This window comes from Sceloporus occidentalis, unplaced genomic scaffold, assembly GCF_023333645.1.
Source record: "Sceloporus occidentalis isolate IW3139 unplaced genomic scaffold, rSceOcc1.0.p SCAF_3, whole genome shotgun sequence".
In the NCBI taxonomy this organism is placed as follows: domain Eukaryota; kingdom Metazoa; phylum Chordata; class Lepidosauria; order Squamata; family Phrynosomatidae; genus Sceloporus; species Sceloporus occidentalis.
Window position 1 is genome coordinate 84829285 of NW_028316983.1, and position 20030 is coordinate 84849314.

General features: G+C 44.7%; 1 protein-coding gene across 1 annotated transcript in view; it reads left to right on the forward strand.

Annotated features, from left to right (window-relative positions):
* FGGY (FGGY carbohydrate kinase domain containing) overlaps positions 1 to 20030 on the forward strand; it is a 212410-nt gene that overhangs the window by 153595 nt on the left and 38785 nt on the right. Inside the window, exons 13-14 of the mRNA XM_089515273.1 lie at positions 7934 to 8054; positions 12540 to 12634. Coding sequence (XP_089371399.1) covers positions 7934 to 8054; positions 12540 to 12634 — 216 coding nt within the window. The remainder of the gene's footprint in view (positions 1 to 7933; positions 8055 to 12539; positions 12635 to 20030) is intronic.

Below are 20030 nucleotides of genomic sequence, written 5' to 3' on the forward strand. Positions count from 1 at the left end.
TACAGGTAAGGTCCCCCCCCCCCAGTTGTTTAAATTAAAACAGAATAAAATTCTTCAATAGTGTTGGTGGCCTGAAATAAAAGAAAGCTGAGGGAAATGTTTATAGTTTTCTTTTCCGCAGCAATTTTCCCTTCTTCTTGGCAGACGAATCATCGTTTTGGTCCTCTTCGTCTTCGTCCTCCTCATCCTTGTCCTCCATCCAGGAGAAAAGAACTATGGGTTCTTTTGGGAGCTTTTATACTTGGTTTAATGATTTTTGCTGCCTTTATGTATTGGGCCATCATCAAACACGTTCGTGCCCTAGCAGTGGCAGCCGCTGCAATTCCCAGTGCAATTCCCACTGCTGCTGTACCTGTTTCCACCCTTGAGCCAAAACCAGAGGCTTCCAATGTTTCTGGACCCTCCAGGATTCAGACTGGTGATGAAACTGTGGCAGATGAGAATGCTCCCAGCCCAAGGAAAAATGAATTGAGGACATTCCAACGTTACTGATAGAGAACAAGCTTGTTCTGATAGAGGTCCTTCTAGCCCCAAGGCCAGGTAACACTTGCGTATACGTTATGTGTATTGGAGTGCTCACCTTGAAAAAGCATGCCCTATTGATAAGGCTGACTTAGGCTAGTCCTCATCATGAGCTGAAGATGTAGCATCCACTTCATTAGATTCCTCAGCCACAGTAGAGGGCTTGCCTTGGGAATTTATCTATTCAAGACAATGAGACGAGAACAAACCTGATTATATAATTGTATTTGCTTGGATAATTTAGTAGATTTCCTCGGGGAGGAACGTTCTGATTGGGTGATAGACTGTTGTAATGCCTTAACGTTTTTCAAAAGAATATCATCCTCAACATTGTCTGATAATGACAAAAGTGGAAACTGAGGGCACTTGGCAGGTTGTTTTGCTGGGCCTTCAGCTTTTGGGCCAGGTCTGACCTCCTTTAGACCCGTTCTAGTGACAAATTAGGTGGGCCAAAACAAGCAAATTGTATGTCCAAGTCTGGTTAAATTTTAAATCTTCAAAACTATAGCCCTACAGCCAGCAACAAACAACAAGTGAATATAGATACAGTGCACCCGCGTTATACGTGGCTTTAAGTGTATGTGCTCAAGCCGTGCGGGGCACAAGGGGTGGCACGTCCCATTCAGACAAATGGGGCGCATGCCACCGCGCTGCCATACGCACAAGCCCCATTGAAGTGAATGGGGCTCAAGCATAGGCGGAATTAGCCTTATGCAGGGGGGTCCAGAACGGATCCCCCGCGTAAGGCGAGGGTCCACTGTAGTTGTAAATCACAGTCCTCTGAATTGTAGCCTATTGCTGGCTGTTAGGGTGGTGAAAGACTACAGCCACCTGGATAATCATAATATTCTGAAATACAGCCTATTGCTTGTTATTAAACTGATGAATGGCTATGGCCAGCAGGATCATCAGAATCTTCTGAAATATACCCCCACAACTACCAAGACAACAAATGTGTCTTGCTGGTCAAAGTAGTAGTATTAAATAACTATAACCTGCAGGCCAAACTGAAAAGAGAGAAGAATGGGGGTGTGAGAAAGAAGGAAATAAGAAAAAGAGAAGAAGGAATGGGGAAAGGAAAGGAAAAGAAAAGAAAAGAAAGAAAAAGAAAGAAAGAAAGAAAGAAAGAAAGAAAGAAGGAATATAGATATATAGATATAGATAGATATATAGATACACACACACACACACACTGTGTGAGCCTGGGAATGCAGGAGTGATTTGCATGTGTATTGTTCTGTGTTGATGGCTGGCCTCAGGCTGGGAGGCTAATGCAAACGAGGATTAATGTCTGCTAACTGGTGATCATTATTTGCTGGGAAAGCCCCTGACTCTGAATGGTTTCCCATTTGCATTTGCTGAGTCCTTATTTTGCTATTCCTCAGGACTGGTAGCCAAATTTTGTTCACTTTAAGGGTTTCTTCATTCCGGTTGAAATTATTCAGATGTTTGTGGATTTCAATGGCTTCCCTGTGCATCCTGACATGGCACTAGTTGGCATGGTCCAGAATTTCGGTGTTTTCAAACAGTATTTTTTGCCCAGGATGGTTTGTGGCATGTTCTGCTACTGCTGATTTTTCTGGCTGGCCCAGTCTGCAGTGTCTCTCGTGTTCCTTGATTCTTGTTTGCACACTGTGTTTGGTGGTCCCTATCTAGAACATGACTACATAGCCCGAAAAACCCACAAAAAACTATGGATGCTGGCCATGAAAGCCTTCGACTTCACATAACAGTGAATAATTTCAATAGTTTATTCCAGCTACAAGAAAGCCTTCAAAAACAATAGTTTTTTTAGGCTATTTGCAATTCAGGATTTAGTCTATGCAAAATTTGCATGTGGTTGTTTTGCAAGAAAACAGCATTTTCTCTGAAGGCAACAGCATTTGCTGAATGGAAAATAATACTTCAATGCAAAAATATTACTTCCTGCACAGAAAATGCTATTTCCACTGTTTTCTATGTAAATGAACCATTTGTAAATTTTACACAGAACAAACCCCCCATTACAGCTTTTTTTCTGCACATGAATTAATATTTCTATGTTGTGCAGGAAACAGCATTTTCTGTTTTCTGTGCAAAACAACCATATGCAGATTTTACATTGAATAAGTCCCAAACTGTGAAGGTTCTTGGCAGTCCACAATTAATCTTAAACCTAAAATTAAACTTTCTGCATTGCTGAACTCTTCCAGACCTGCAACTTGTTCTCTTGATACAATTCCTACTCATCTTCTAATGTCTATAGCTCCTTCTTTTTTGCCCTCGCTTCTCTATATTTTTAATTTCTCTCTCTTTATGGGTTCTTTCCCTTCAGTATTTAAACATGCTTTAGTTTCCCCTATTCTGAAAAATCATTCTCTTGATCCCTCTTCTTTATCTAGCTATTGTCTGATTTCTCTTCTTCATTTTCTAAGATTTTGGAACGGGTCGTTTACTCTCGCTGTCTTGAGTTTCTTAAAGCCAACTCCATTCTGGATCCCTTTCAGTCCGGTTTCCGCCCATGGCATTCTACAGAAACAGCTCTCACAAAGATCTTGGATGATCTTTTACGAGCCAAAGCTAATGGCCTTTACTCTGTTCTTGTTCTTCTTGATTTGTCTGCGACCTTTGACACCGTCTTCTAGTTGACCTTGGATTCTCAGACTCTGTTCTTGACTGGTTTAGATCTTATTTCTCAGACAGATCTTTTACAGTGGTCACGGGTGGTCAGGCTTCGTCTTCTGTTCCATTATCTGTTGGAGTTCAGGGCTTTGTTTTTTTGTCCCCTATTGTTTTCTCTCTACACTTTGTCCCTAGGAAAACTCATTAGTTCATTTGGCTTTTCCTATCATTTGTATGCCGATGACACTCAGCTGTATCTTTCCACCCCTGACCTTTCTCCGGGTCTTGAACAGCAAGTTTCATCTTGTCTTACAGCTGTCTCTCAGTGGATGCGGCATTGATGCTTGAAGCTCAATATGTCCAAAATGTAGATTCCCATTTTCCCACCTACTTTTCAATACCCCTTTTTTGCTTCTGTTGATGACATTTCTATTTGACCAGTCCAGGAAGCCTGTAGTCTTGGTTTTATTTTTTATTTTTCTCTGTCATGTATCCTCCAGATCAAGGCCACAGCTAAAGCATGCAGATTCTTTCTATACAATATTGCCAAAATCCAACCATTTCTATCTGTCTCTACTGCCAAGATTCTGGTCCATGCCTTAGTGGTCTCACAATTTGATTGCCTCAGATGCTTCTGGCAAATAACCACAGTACAACATGTTGGAAGTAAGGCCACAACTTTATTTGTAAACAATTGGTAAGGTTGGCACAAAGCATAAGGTCAGGATCTGTGCAATCAAACCACCCGATGTAGTCTGATTATCCAAACCGGGCACCCACCCAGTGCTTGGGATGACCTAGGGGCTAAGGAACACAACTTGACCGCAAACCTTATCTTGCGTTCACCAATTCACAAAACCCCTAGTCACCGGGAGGCGCTCCTGCGTTCTGGCCCCCGCAATGGCCAAACGCCTGCCCTATTCGCCCCCGGGTACCTATTGACTCCCAAACCAGAGCTCCATAGCCCTGGTACCACAACGTGCAGATCCTGGCCTATGCTGCCACCAAGTTGTGACTAAAAACCACCTAACAACAGCGGTGGGTGGGCGGGAGAAGCACCAAGACTTGCTCCCTTCCACAGCTTGGCTCCGCTCTGCTCGAAGCCAAGCAACCGACTGAGGGAAGGGGCCAGCAACATGGCCTATATAGGCCTAGGCCCCTCTCTCCCTGCGAGCTGTGCGGGGCCCCGTCTCCAAGGCCCAGCCCACCAACGGGCAGCCTTGGAGGACCAGAAGCCCCGCACCAACGAAACCGGCTCCCAGAGCGTCACGGAGCAGACCAATAGGGAGCTGGGCAAGCCCCAGAGCACTCTGGGGCTTGTACTCCAGCTGCGTCTAGCGGCAAAACGGTCTGCCCGGCGAGGCGGTCGACCGTTGCTTTCTGTAACCTCCTTCTGGCAGGGCTTCCTCTTTCTCACCTCCATCCTTTAATTTCTATCCAGCATTCAGCTGCACATATTATTACATCCTCCAACCGCTTCAACCATATCTCTCCTTTATTGTCATCCCTTCACTGGTTTGCCCTCCCTTTACGTATTCAGTATAAGCTTCTGTTATTGACATTTAAAACCCTACATGGGCTGGCCCCTCCTTATTTATCAGACCTTCTTTCTCCTCACCTTCCCACTCATACCCTCTGTTCTAGAAGGCAAGATCTGCTGTCTCGGCCTAAGATTTTCACTGCCCTGTCCCGGCTTCATCCCTTTTCACTTGCTGCCCCTCACTCCTGGAACCTCCTTCCCGCATGAACATGGCTCATCACTTCTTTGACCGGTTTCAAAACTGAGTTGAAGACCATCCTGTTCAGGGAAGCATTCTCAGGCATTGTGTGATTGTTATTGAATGTTTTTAATTTGTTGCCTGCCTTATTTCATTGAACCCTTTCCTGTATTATTATGTATTATTTTATATGTATTATTCTGTTATTTCATAGAATGTACGCGATGGGCAGGTTTAATTTTTTATTTGTTTTACTGATTGTATGTACAGCGCTGTGTAAATCTACAGCACTATATAAATAAAGCATAATCATCATCATCATCATCATCATCATCATCATCATCATCTCATCAGGGTTTCTTGACTCTCCCAATCATATTTTTCAACTGTTTTAGAACATTGTTGAGTATTTTTTCCATCCCTACTTCAGTGTAATTTAGGACAGGAGAGAAATAATTATATGGGTACTGATGCTCAAAAACTGGGAGTTAGAAATCCTTCCTTATCTCCTGCAAATCATCCTGATCATCTGATACCATCAGACCCCAGTCTACCTTCTATCCACCCCTTGTGTTAGTGAATCTCAACTGTACATCACACTCCATTTATCTGAAGGGAGCTATTAGTAGCTATTGTGCTGCAACTTGTTAATCTTCAGTATGACTGAGTTCTGCTTGATTGACATGTAAAGCTACAACCTTGCAAGCACATTACATCTACAGTACAAAGCCTGGCACAGAACTGCAGGTCTTTAGTTTTCCAATGCCCAAATCAGCCATGTTTTTGTGTCACCATGGAAGACACCCATTGCCGCTGTTCTGTGATGGCAGAAGTGGTAAACACAAGGGTGTACTGGCAATGCAGATTACTTTTGCATTCAGCATTCTCGCACTCTATAAAGTGAGGTCAGATTCTGTGAACTCCACTTGCACAATTTTAACACTTCTCTTTACAAAAACAGGATTACCCTAACTAAACCTGGAATACATTACTGCTAGGCCTATTATTGTTCTTCTTTGGTAGCATAACAGCAATGCACTTGGTACTTCAATACCATTCCCATTTCATTTAAATAAGAAATGCAAATGCTTTCTTGGAAAATGAGATCGATTGATATTGTCTGGTGAAAGAGATTATAGACAACAACTTTCAGTGCCAAACAAGCACCGTGACATTATTCTATGCTAATGAGGTGGAAGTTTTCCCAGTTGGATATCCTGGGAAAACCAACTATTATTATCCAAGTGCTTCATTGCAAATGACTACATTGTGCTTTGAAATTAAGCTTTTCCTGGTCTGTCTTTTCTGCATCATATTTTAGTGATTCTTAAGATACATAATATAAAACTTTAAAGACCTGCAAGGTTATGATATTAAGCTTTTATTCCTAGCTGATACTCTGTGAAATAGCAATGTAATCAAGGCAACAGAGAGCCCAAGTGATGAGAGCCTGGCACTTTTGTAATGCTCCAAAGGTGAAATTTTTAGTTTCCATATTTTTATTTTTATTGTAAAACATAACATTATTGTTTGCTTGCATTGCAAAGGGACATACTACCCAGACATTTGCTTACATTGGGACTAGACTGACAAAAGAGTTTGATTTCAAAATTCAGACAGAATTGTAATTGTATCTACTAAATTTAATTGTCATTGAATCTACTAAATGCTAATCCTTTGTTTTTATTTCTGTAGGACACTTGGTGAAAAAGTGAAATTTGCATTTGTCTTACAGTTTGCATTTTTAAAAAAAACACCTAGTGTTGAATTAACTTTAATGTAATTGTGAAAGAATTTCATTTTAAATTTTAAAGGGAATTTTTGTTTCATATAAACATACAGTAAATACCATTTTTAGAGCATGCTCTTTTTATACTGCTTAGGGAGAGAGAGAGAGATCTTTTGGGGAGTGTGGGAATATGAATAAATCTGTGATCAAATGGTCAGTGAACCACTGGAATAATTTAGATAGTTCATAAATGTGGAGGGAAAGATCCTTAGGGTAGTCAGGTGGTAAAACTACAATATTGAGATCAGTTATATTTGTATAATATCAAGGTTACACATCAAGATTTCAAGAAAGATTTTTATTTTAAAAAACCAACATATTCTTTACATAATTGAAATTGTGGCCCTAGAATTTGGAATGTTCATCCTGAGTATCAACAAGGATGCTGTGGATTTTATTAGTTTGCCTAAACAACCGATCTTAAACCAAGATACATTTGAAGCTCAACCCAATCATGATAAATAGCTGAAGCCTAACATGCTTTTCTTTTCTTAAATACCCAGCCTGGATCTGAAGAGACATTTGCTGTAGATGGTAAAACTTGCAGTGAACTTTGGCCAAGCTTCAAAAGATGTTCAATATAAAAGCTCAGGGGATTCCTTAACTATGGGGTTGGCAAAGGGCAGGTTTGGCCGGATTTTTTTTTTTCTTTTGAGGTTTTCTTATCTTCAGTTTCAAACTTTATAACCTCTAAAATTGATTTCACAGTATACTGTCAGTGCACAAAGGGTGTGTGTACATGATAAGGGAACATGGGACAACAATATCCTAAACCTAACTAACTGCTTAGTTAACAAGAACTGACCCACCTTAGCTGCCTTTAGAGTCATTAGGCCCTCAGATATCAGTTCTCAGAGTTAATTTTTTTTTCTTGCATGTTTGTAATGAACCTAATCTTGGTCACAGCATTAGTTCCTAGCAGTGTTATCATAGGTGGAACTCTGGAAACTCTGAAAATCAGAGAGTATCCAATCCAGGGTTTGTTTTCTATGCTCACATTATTGGAAATGAATTCAAAGATATAGCCGTGTTACTCTGTAGAATCAGCATGTAGAGAGATCTATGACACTAACTGAAAGAAAGAAGTTGGCAGCATGAGCGTTTGCACACTTAAGTCTACTTCCTCAGATGCATGATTTTCTCCTAAGTGTCATTAATGTCTTTCTACATTTCTTACATAAATATTAACACCCAACAGCCACTTCTCATCAACACTTTAAGCAGACATTTTCTCCTGTGTGACCTTTTAATTAATGAGCTTCTCTCTCTCTCTCTCTTTTTCTTTTCTCCTTTCATATTCAAGTTGGGAACAAGGCACATTGTGGAAACAATGCAAGCTGCAGGGCATTCTGTCAATACTCTGTTTATGTGTGGTGGGCTGAGCAAGAATCCTCTCTTTGTACAGATGCATGCAGATATCACTGGTAAGTCTGAAGATAAAGGGGAAACATACTACTTTAAGTGATCCAAACTTTTGGTCCCAATTAATTACTCAACGAGATATATTAGAAATCCATGTTAAAATTAGAATTGATTCCAGTAAGATTTAAATCCAAGCAAACTGTCCTCTGGGTGTAGACTTTAAGCTTGGTGGACCTGGTAACTAGGATTTCATCTGAAGTGCCTTAAGAATTACTTAATTTTTTTCCCATTTCAGTGAGCTTGAATTTCTGATGGTTATATTTAATTAAAACCATAACCAAATCTTGGTTATTTTCTCTTGGTCCAATGTGGCAATCATATTTATTTGTATCGGGGACACTGCACTCCAGTGGTTCCGTTCCTACCTCTCAGGCAGATTCCAGATGGTGATGCTGGGAGACAGCTGCTCCTCTAAAAGAGAGCTGACATCTGGTGTCCCTCAAGTCACCATTCTGTCCCCCATGCTATTTAACATTTACATGGGAGAGATCATCCGGAGTCATGGAGCACGGTGTTATCAGTATGCTGATGACACCCAGATCTATCTCTCTATGTCTCCAACTGATACAGTGACTAAGGATGGCATCTCTCCTCTGGATGCCTGCCTGGGGTCAGTAATAGGCTGGATGAGGGAAAACAAACTCAGGCTGAATCCAGCGAAAACGGAGGTACTCGTGATAGGCACCCCAAGTCCAGGGATGGAGATTTGTCACCCAGTCCTGGATGGGGTCACACTTACCCCTAAGGACAAAGTTCGCAGCTTGGGAGTACTCCTGGATCCACCTCTACAGTTATCATCTCAAGTGGATGCGATGGCCAGGAGTGCTTGGTACCAGCTTAAGCTGATACACCAGCTGCATCCCTACCTGGACCGAAAGGACCTTGAAACGGTGGTACACGCACTGGTAATCTCTCACTTAGACTTCTGTAATGCACTCTACATGGGGCTACCTTTCTACCAGGTTTGGAAGCTTCAATTAATTCAAAATGCAGCAGCCAGATTGATCACTGGAACTTCCAGGTCAGATCATATAACACCTGTCCTAAAATCCTTACACTGGCTGCCAATTAGCTTCCGGGTGCAATACAAAGTGTTGGTTGTTACCTTTAAAGCCCTATATGGCTTGGGCCTGAGTTACTTGAGGGAACGCCTCTTCCTACACAATCCGCCCCGCACCCTCAGGACAACACAGAAGAATCTGTTAGACTACCCAAAGGTCAGACTAACAGTTACTTCCAAAAGAGCATAGCTATGGCCCCCCAGGTTATGGAACAATCTTCCGGAGGAGATCCGTCTCATCACGACCTTAGATGCCTTTAAGAAGGCACTAAAGACGGATCTCTTCTGGCGGGCATACCCACCTGACCTTCTATAAAGAACTTTAGGAAACCCCACTTCTGGTCATAATAGCATAACTGCCCACTGCCCTGCGACTACTGTAATTGAGATTTTTATACTTGTAATGTTTTTATGATATGTACTTTTACACATGATTGCCTGTATGGAGATTTTTGGTAGTAATCCCGCTTCGATTCATTGGAAGAAGCGGGAAAATGCAAACAAACTTCTTCTTATTATTATTATTTTCATTTCATTTTTTATTTAATAGCAAATTCTGTTGGGAAGACCAATTCTTAAATTTACCCGGACTCATTCTTTATATGGAAGTATTTTTGAAAACCCCATTAAGTTATTATGAACAATATGTATTTAACCTGTGGAAAACATATTTCGTTCTGAAGACCTTAAGAGGAAAAGCAGAATCATTAACTTTGTGTACGGATATGTATAAGAGAAGCCTATATGGTTTAAATCAAGTCTTAAGCTTGGATTTTAGGTATTTAGCATGCAGATTTGCATTACTTGAACATCAAACCTGATTTCTAAGTTTGATGCAGGAAGAAAGATGAAAATCAGCATTATGTAATTACATTTCATGATAGCAGAAAAACTGAACCAAATGACACAAGGTCTTGACCTAGGGTGGATATATGCAACAGACTATTGCCACAGTTGTGCTTTCTATTTGTCAAACAAGATTTTATCAAGTCCACACCTTTCCTTATCTAATTCACATAGCCTTGGGATTGAGAGCTGCTTTCTGATGTCTAAAATTAAAGATCTATTAATAGATAATTGTGATTAAATTTTAAACTGGGGTTCTTTGACTGTATCTAATAGGGAAGTACAATGAAGGACAAAGAGGCCTTTCTGTGGTTTTGGAATTTTTCCTGTTTGTAGGAACTGACTGACAGAGGATGTCAAAGTTCATCTGACTAAATGCTTTTGGTCCTCTTGCTCTCATTAAAAATCTATCTGATAAAATAGCTAACATTCCTATATCAATCCCCTATTCTTCCAGGAAAAAGACAGAGAAATTCTGAATATATTTCTATTAAATGCAATCCCCCATTAGCCAATTATACAGGCTACCAAGAGATAATTTCATAGACCACTTACAAGCCGCAGAATCAGATTGTTCAGATGGTTGGATGAATGCATTCATTGTGAAGGAACTTGCAGAGTAGAATGCAAGTGGCCAAGTTTTGAAAGTAACGTTTAAAATGTGCCAGTAAATTTAATTCTTAATTTAGCTATCAGATCAGTTTAAACATTTTTTTGTGTCCAAATATTTTTATGATGCAGATTCTACAGATTTCATCCATACCTCCTATGCCAAGCTGGTAGTCAATACAATACAGTGGTGCCTCGGGTTACGAAATTAATTCGTTCCGCTGTCAATTTCGTAACCCGAAAGGCTTTCGCAAGCCGAATCCCCATAGGCGCTAATGGGGAAAAGCCGCGATTTGGTGTAAAATAGCGCCGAAAAGCACCAAAAGTTTTTTCGTAACCCGAAAAAACTTTCTTAACCCGAAACAGTTTTTTTAAATTAATTTTTTTCGTATCCTGAAAATTTCATAAGCTGGGTAATTCGTATCCCGAGGTACCACTGTACACAGTTGCATGGATGAGAGGCTGTGGGAAAATCAGGAGGCAGGAAAATACTTCCCGCTAGTTCACCGATTTTTTAAAAAAATTATGAGGCATTAATATGTCCTTTGCCCTCCCATGTTTGCCTGCAGCCATGTAGGTCTTCCCTTAAATGGTTCTGAAATACTTTATAAACATTCCAGGAATTTGTAACTTTTTCAGAGCTTGGGAAAGTTACTTTATGCACTACAATTCCTAAAATCATCTAGCCAGCACAGTCGGTGTGATGGTGGTGGAATTTTGGGAGCTGTAATTGAAAAATTAACTATTGTGAGCTGTAATCCTTTGCTTCTCAGTAATCTGCACCTAAAACAAGGCAATCAAATACATAATAGAACCAGAAGGAGTGTCTCACTCTTTCACAAGAGAAGATGTTCTGGGTGCCAGCCCAGACACCCAATTGCACTATCCCATGAGTTGTCCTCTAGGTTGTTAAGGCCTTAAGCCTCTTCTGTTTTTGATTGCCATTCTTTTCTTTCCTATCTGACACATTCTTTAACTCCTGGTGACCCCTGAGAATGCTCAATCTTTTTTGCTCTGTATTGCAGTCCCCTTGGTCCCTTTGGGACTGTGCATTCTTTAGAATATTATTGTTGTAATTGTTATTTTTACAAACCTCAGTGTTATCCTGAGCTTGCTTATGTGTTCCTCTGCATAAATGAAACTGTTTTGGTTCTAGCCCTTTCAGCATTCACTAACTTCACAACTACAAGGAAGAACAGGATAGAAAATAGAAGAGTGCTAGGTCAGTCAGATACAGTGTAATCAGTATAGTGCATGATGTAAGCTTGTATAATATGAAGTCAAAGGCTTTCATGGCCAGCATCCATAGTTTTTTGTGGGTTTTTCGGTCTATGTGGCCATGTTCTATTATTTTTAAAAAATTATTTAGAGTATTTATACCCCCCTCTTCAGCCACAAAGGCTCTCAGAACATCTTACAAATGGTTAATTAGATAGTTCTCTGCCCTCAGGCTTACAGTCTAAAAAGATATGACACAAAAGGAGAAGGGAATGGAAGTGGGGAAGGGGATCAGATCCAACAGTTCTTCTCTCCCTCTGAGGCCTGGATCATGGCAGATGGACTGGAGGGAGGGCTCTGCTTCTTAGTCCAGGCCAGGCCCGATGAACCTGGGACTGCATCTCATCCTACAAGAGTTTGTTCCTAATGTTCTAGAAGAGTTTGTTCCTGATGTTCCACCAGCATCTGTGGCTGACATCTTCAGAGAATGCTGGCATGGAAGTGAGTGGGGTGTACATATCATATTTCAATTGTCTCTACAATTACAAAAAATGTCCCCCTATCGCACCCACACACTATAGGTATAAGTACCACAGAGAGCAGATAGATAGATAGATAGACAGATAGATAGATAGATAGACAGACAGACAGACAGACAGACAGACAGATAGATCAATCCTCCAGCTGTTTTTGCTTTTAATTTCACTGTTGTTTCTACTTTGGGCATCCTAATAGATGTATTGTTTCTGTCTAGGCATGCCTGTTGTCCTGGCCCAAGAGGTGGAGTCTGTTGTAATGGGTGCTGCTATTCTTGGAGCTTGTGCTTCTAAAGATTTTGCTTCTCTGCAGGTATGTAATCATGGAAGGCAAAAATGTCAACGCTGAAATCTGCAGTTTTCTATTCCACATTGTACACATCATAATTTGGTTACAGGTTCCATTCACCACAGAAGTTGATGCTTTCAAACTATCTACTGGGTTGAGATGCTTTAGTTAAATAGGGAGATAGATAACAGGCAAAGGGATAATAGGAACTAGTAATTTAAATTTGTCTTTAAATTGGGACCAATGTTTATTGTTAAAGCAGAAAACACCTGGATTTATTTTTTAAAATGTAAGCATAATTAAGAAATACTGCATATGCTTTGAAAAGTAATTCTGACAGCAGTGCCTAGATTTGTGTACCAAGTATTTTAATATATAAAATGTTTCCACATGTCTCATGCATATACTGTACATGCATGGTATTAAACTATGTTTGCTTACAAGAGGAGAAAAAAATTGTAATGGACACTAAAGTGTTGATAGTAACAAGCCAGGTACTCTAGTGCAAAATCAGTAGTTTTATGCCATTTGCTGGTTTCATATTTTTTCATCTGAAATAGGCAGGATTCTGCTTCTCCTTGTAGACTAATCAGGAATAGCCATCCTATTTCCTTCACTGAATATTCATTGTTTAAAGAGAACCCTGTTTCCTGAAACTGTAGAAGAGTGACCATCTTAAATCATATTCATTGTTTTTTTCTTACAAAGAAAATGTCTTCTAAATTTATTTGCAATAATATAACAATGCATCTTTACATAAAACATGTTTACCCCAGACAGATGCTTGATCAGTTTGTTTTGGATAATGTGCTTTCTGATAAGAAAACATTTTGCTTTGCAGGGCATTTCTTAAAAGGAAAGAGAATCCCCATAGTGATTTGCTTTTGTTTTGGCAAATAGATGTTCCATCTAAGTAGACACTGATTTTGCTTCTCTTTGGCTATAATCCTATGCCCATTAACCAAAGTAGGCCCCATTGAACTCAGAAGAAGTATTTACTTTGGATTACACACATATTGATTTGCACTCTTCCTTTTGCTGTGACAGTATCCAACTCTTTTAACCTTTGCTATAATTTGCTCTTGAAATTTCTCATCAGCATTTTTGGCACCATACAGGTATGAGAATACACTGAAATCTCATGGCAGGATGTACATAATTTTATTTCAAAATACTGTAATTCTTTCTTTACTGCTAAGGCATTCTCAGAAAAACAGCAAATTAATGGATAATTGTATTTATGCATTTAATTTCTTTCTGTTATGTCAGTTCTGCACAACCCAATAGCCAAAGCCCACTGAGTGATTCACAAAATAAAGCTCAATACCATAAAATACAATTGCACGTATGTGTCATGACCCTCTCTCCAGAGTTTCCACCAATTATAAGCCTTAAACATCTGTGGCTTATAAAATAGAACTGTTGTACCAATATTGTGAAACTTGGGATCTCCAATCTAACTCACGAGGCATAGAACTGTGCCAAATTTAACTACCACAGGAACATTAAATTAAAGAGTAATGAAAATCAAGGCATCATTATTCCAGTTTTTACCAGGCATGTCATAGATTTCTGTCAAATACAGGCCGAAGGAAGGGACCAAGGAGGAGAGGACAGGCACACGCCTCCTCCTCCCCGTGGGGCTTTGGCAGACCTGAAGTGTCCTTCGGAGGACACCTCAGGCCTGGCAAAGCTCCGAGGAAAGGAGCAGGGGCCGCCAGCCTCCTCCTCCTCCTCCTCCTTCTCCTCCCCGTGGGGCTTTGTCAGACCTGAGGTGTCCTTCGGAGGACACCCCAGGCCTGGCAAAGCCCCGAGGAAAGGAGCAGGGGCCGCGTGCCTGTTGCTCCTGCCCCTCATGGGCCCTTACTGGTCCCCAGCTGTCTCTGAGAGGCATCTGTGGGCCAAGGAAGAGCAGGCGCGCACCTTTCACCCCCTCTCCCAATCCCCCCCCCCCACTTCTAGCTGTCTCTCAGACAGCTGGAGGTTGGGAAAGGGAGCAGAGAAAGCCCCGCCCCCTGGAGGGTGGAAGATAGTAATACTTTAATATTTTCTTGAAATCCTTGATAAAAGGCTTTTTATAAATGCTTAAAATAACTAAATCAGCAGCTTTACTGGTAGCTGCTTCTACATTCCACAGATTCAGCTTGTTTCTCTGCCTTTTCATCACACTGTCCGGGAAAGCAGCCAAAGGGCTGATAAGGCAGCTAGTTCTCAAACAAACAAACCCCCTCCCAGCACAGCAAAGTCTGTGTAAGGTACACAGTCCTGGAGATTCACAGTAGTTCTACCAAAAGGGATTACCAAGAGAATAGTCAGACGGTCCGAGGTTCAGGGCAACAGATAGGCAGATCGATAAAGCAGTCCAAGGTCAAGGTTTCCGGGTAGTCATGACAAGAAGCCAAAGGAGCCAGAGACAGAGTCTTTCCTCTAAAAGAGTCAGATATCCACTGGCAAAGAACCACACATGCTCCAGGTGCTTAAGAAGGCAAGGAACCGGCCTTCAGCTGGGTCTGATTACGAAGACGCTTCTGATAAAGCCTCCAAGATCTTCGAAGGCCCTCTCTTTCTGCTCGACGCTCATTGAAGGTAGGCACACTGCCCAGATCCTCCTCCATGTCCACAGTCTCGGCACCAGGCAAACTTGACTGCTGAATCTCTGGAGGGGCCATAGACTCTGCTCCAGCAGAACTAGGGCCAGCCTCTGGCTCCTCCATTACAGGTTCAAGCTCCAGGGGCTCTGACTCCTCCATTACAGGTTCAGGTCCCAGGGGCTCTAGCTCATCCTCTGAGTCCTCCAAGCCATCCTCCAGGCTGGGCATGACATTACTCCCCCTCTCATCAATCTCCCTCTCACCCTAAGGAGGACGAGGCCGGTCAGGGAAGTGACGATGGAAGGCCTGAACCAGACGAGGGGCATGAACATCTAAGGCATCCTCCCAGGAGCGCTCCTCTGGCCCATAGCCAACCCAGTCAATAAGATACTGGAGGCGACCCCGATGTCGACGGGAGTCCAAAATCTCAGCCACCTCGAATTGCTCTTCCCCATCCACCAGGACTGGATCGGGCGGAGGAGTTGAACCCGCATCCGGCTGAACCCCTGAGGCAGGGAGCAGCAAGGAGCGGTGGAAGACTGGGTGGATCCGCCATGTCCGGGGAAGCTGGAGCCGAAAAGCCACAGGATTGATCTGGGCCACAATTTTATATGGCCCCACGAACCGGGCATCCAACTTGCGACACGACCGCTGCAGAGGAAGGTGTCTTGTGGACAGCCAGACTGAATCCCCCACCTGCAACGGTGGACCTTCTTGACGTCGTCGATCCGCTCCCCGTTTATATGCCTCCTTGGCTACCTCAAGCTGTTCTTTCAACAGGGACTGTGCCGCTCGGAGTTCCTGGAGCCACTGATCTGCCGCTGGGACCGTTGAGACAGGAGCCACAGCAGGGAATCCTTGAGGATGGAAGCCCCCAGTGGCAAAGAAGGGGGTCTGCTGGGTCGAGGCATGGACCGAGTTGTTGTAGGCGAACTCGGCCAGCGGGAGCAAGTCGACCCAGTTGTCCTGCCGGTAGCTGGCATAGCAACGGAGATACTGCTCCAGGGTCCCGTTGGTCCTCTCCGTCTGACCATCCGACTCAGGGTGATGTGCCGAGGACAGGTGAGGCGCGACGTCCAGGAGGCGGAGCAAGCTGGTCCAGAAGCGGGCAGTGAACTGGGTACCGCGATCTGAAATCACACCCTCGGGAAGGCCATGAAGCCTGAAGACATGCTGGATGAACATCCGGGCCGTCTCCTTCGCTGTGGGGAGGCCAACGCAGGGTACGAAGTGGGCCATCTTGGAAAAAATGTCCACCACCACCCAAATGGTAGTGCAACCAGCAGAGGGGGGCAGGTCCGTGATAAAGTCCATAGAGACTAGTTTCCAAGGCCCTGCTGGTGTTGGCAAAGGCAGCAACAAACCTGCAGGTCGTCCCCTATGGTCTTTAGCCTGGTGACACACCAGGCAAGTGGCCACGTACTGAGCCACCTCCGCCCGGACTCGAGGCCACCAAAACTCCCAGGTGAGGAGGTGCAGGGTTTTACAAAAGCCAAAGTTCCCAGCCGATTTCGAGTCATGACAAAGCTGCAAGACCATCTCCCTACAAGGACCTGCTGGCACATAAAGGCGATCCCGGTGGTAAAGCAAGCCATCCCGCATCACGAAGGGAGAGGCGTCCCCCTCCGCCGAATGCTGTGCCACAAACGGGTCCTGGCCCTGGAGTTTCCGGATCTGGTCCAGCAGTGTAGCCTCCCTTAGAGCAGCGGCGAAGTTCTCTGGGTGCAGAATGATGGACAGAATCTCCCCCTCTGGGTCTGTGTCATACTCTGGCTTCCGGGAGAGAGCGTCGGCCTGTCGGTTCTGGGCTCGAGGCACATATTGGAGCTGGAAGTTGAAGCGGGCAAAGAACGATGACCATCGCTGCTGCCTCTGGGAGAGATTCCTCACTGTCTGTAGGTGCTCCAAGTTCCGGTGATCTGTGTGCACCCGGACTGGATGAGCCGCTTCCTCCAGCAAATGCCGCCACGTCTCAAAGGCCGCCTTGATTGCCAACAGCTCCTTCTCCCAGATGGTGTAATTAAGCTCTGGGGTGGTGAGCTGTCGGGAGTAAAAGGCGCAGGGCAACAGGTGCGCCTTGGGCCCCGTTGGCTGAAGCAACACAGCCCCTATGGCAACATCAGAGGCATCTGCTTCCAGGACAAAGGGCGTGCGCGGGTCAGGGTGTTGCAGGACCGGGGCTGACGTAAACCTCACCTTCAGGACGTCGAAGGACTTCTGTGCAGCAGCTGTCCACTCGAACCGGGTCTTCCCTCGCAACAGTCGAGAGATAGGGCTCACTAGGGTGGCGTAGTCCTTGATGAACTTCCGATAGAAGTTCGCAAACCCTAGGAACCTCTGAACATCCTTCCTGTTGCGAGGAGGTTGCCAAGATAGCACCGACTCCACCTTGGACGTGTCCATGGCCACACCTTGAGCAGAGACACGGTATCCCAGGAAGTCCACCTCGCAGAGGTCAAAGGCACACTTCTCCAACTTCGCGTAAAGCCTGTGCTCCCGGAGCCTCTGGAGAACAGCACGGACGTGGGCATCATGGACGGCCTGGCTCGGAGAGTAAATCAAAAAGTCATCCAAGTAAATTATAACAAAATGGTCCAAATAGTCCCGGAAGACATCGTTCACAAAATGTTGAAAAACAGCCGGAGCATTACATAGTCCAAAGGGCATCACGGTATACTCGTAATGCCCATACCGGGTCTGAAAGGCTGTCTTCCACTCGTCTCCCGCCCGGATCCGCACCAAATTGTACACCCCACGGAGGTCCAACTTGGTAAACACCTTGGCGTGGCGCAACCGCTCCAGCAGCTCTGGGATCAAAGGCAGGGGGTACCGGTTCCGGATGGTGATCTTGTTGAGGGCCCGGTAATCGTTGCAGAGGCGCAACTCCCCGCACTTCTTGCGCACGAACAGTACAGGGGCCCCAGCAGGGGACTTGGAGGGGCGGATGAACCCTCTCTGAAGATTCTTCTCCAGAAAGTCCCTCAGAGCTGCCAGCTCAGGCTCCGAGAGGGAGTAGAGTCGCCCCGCTGGAATAGGGGCCCCCGGCACCAGGTCGATGGCACAGTCATAAGACCGGTGTGGAGGGAGCCGGTCCGCCTCCTTCTTATCAAAAACATCGGCAAAGTCCCGGTATTTCTCTGGCAACACCACCGAACACTCCTGGGCCTCCGCAGCCACTGCAGCTGGGATCCGGTCCGGCCAGCAGTGCTCCTGACAATATTCTGAGCCAAAAAGAAGTTCCCTCTGAGACCAGGAGATATGTGGGTCGTGCTGCGAGAGCCACGACATGCCCAAAACCAAAGGGAAGTGCGGGACTGCGGCCAGCAAGAACTGGATCTGCTCCACATGGCCCTGGATCTCGAGGTGGAGCACGGGGGTCTGGTGCGTCACAGGACCAGACCGGAGGAGCCGTCCATCGATAGTCTCCACCGGCCTGGGCTCAGCCAAAGCCTCCAGTGGGATGTGATGACGTTGGGCAAAGATAAGATCCATAAAACAGCTGGAAGCTCCTGAGTCGATCATGGCTCCCACAGGAAGGAGCTCCATGGAGGGGAGCCTCAGGTTGGCGGCCACTAGCAAAGGGTCCTTCCTGGAAGCTGACGTGGACGAAGTGGGTTCGAGAGACAATCCCAGGTGGTGAACCCGGTCTACACCTGGGAGGATCCGTTTCCCTGCAGGGTGGGTCGGCGTCCCTTAGCAGGGCATTCCCGAGCAAAATGTCCATGGAGGCCACAGTATAGGCAAATACCCTCCCTCCTCCTGCGCTCCTTCTCTGTAGCGGTGAGCCGTGGTCGTGCTCCTCCCAGCTGCATAGGTTCCTCCATCGGCTGAGAGGGAACAGCCACAGGTAAAGCTGCAGGAGCTGGTTGAGCAGGACGCGGCGGTGGCGGAAGGGCATTCCGACGAGCTTGTCTACGAGCAGAGAGGTGGCAGTCCAATCGGGTAGCTTGTGCAATCAACAAGCTCAGAGAATCAGGGGGCTCAGAGTGTGCCAATTCATCCAGCACTGCGTCAGAGAGCCCTGCCCGAAACTGAGCCTGCAAAGCACTATCATTCCACATCAAGTCCTGAGCAAGCAAGCGGAAGTTGGTGGAGTACTCAGCTACAGTTCCTGTCCCTTGGCAAAGAGCCTGGATCTGACGTTCTGCAGACTCAGCCTTTACAGGATTCCCCCAGGTGGCTTGCATTTCTGCAATAAAGTCTTGCAGATTATTGAGGAGGGGGCTGTCCTGGTTCAGGTAAGGGGTAGCCCATTTGCTGGCAGGCCCAGAAAGCAAACTAATTATAAAAGCCACCTTATGGGAATCATCAGGAAAATCTTCCCTCCGGAGCTTAAAATGTAACTTGCAATTAGCAAGAAAACTGTCCAGCATCGTAGCGTCTCCCTGGAACTTATCAGGAAGGGAAGCAAAACATTTCCGTCGGCGTTCAGGAGCAGAAGAGCTACCTTGCTCCTGAAGAGTAGCCACAGCCTGAGTCAATTGCTGCACCTGAGCAGAAAGCTGCAAATTCATCTGCATCATCTCGGCCATGGCTTGTTCGTTTGCCATGATGCTGCTATCAGCCTAATTACAAGGCCAGTGGATATTCTGTCCGGGAAAGCAGCCAAAGGGCTGATAAGGCAGCTAGTTCTCAAACAAACAAACCCCCTCCCAGCACAGCAAAGTCTGTGTAAGCTACACAGTCCTGGAGATTCACAGTAGTTCTACCAAAAGGGATTACCAAGAGAATAGTCAGACGGTCTGAGGTTCAGGGCAACAGATAGGAAGATCGATAAAGCAGTCCAAGGTCAAGGTTTCCGGGTAGTCAAGACAAGAAGCCAAAGGAGC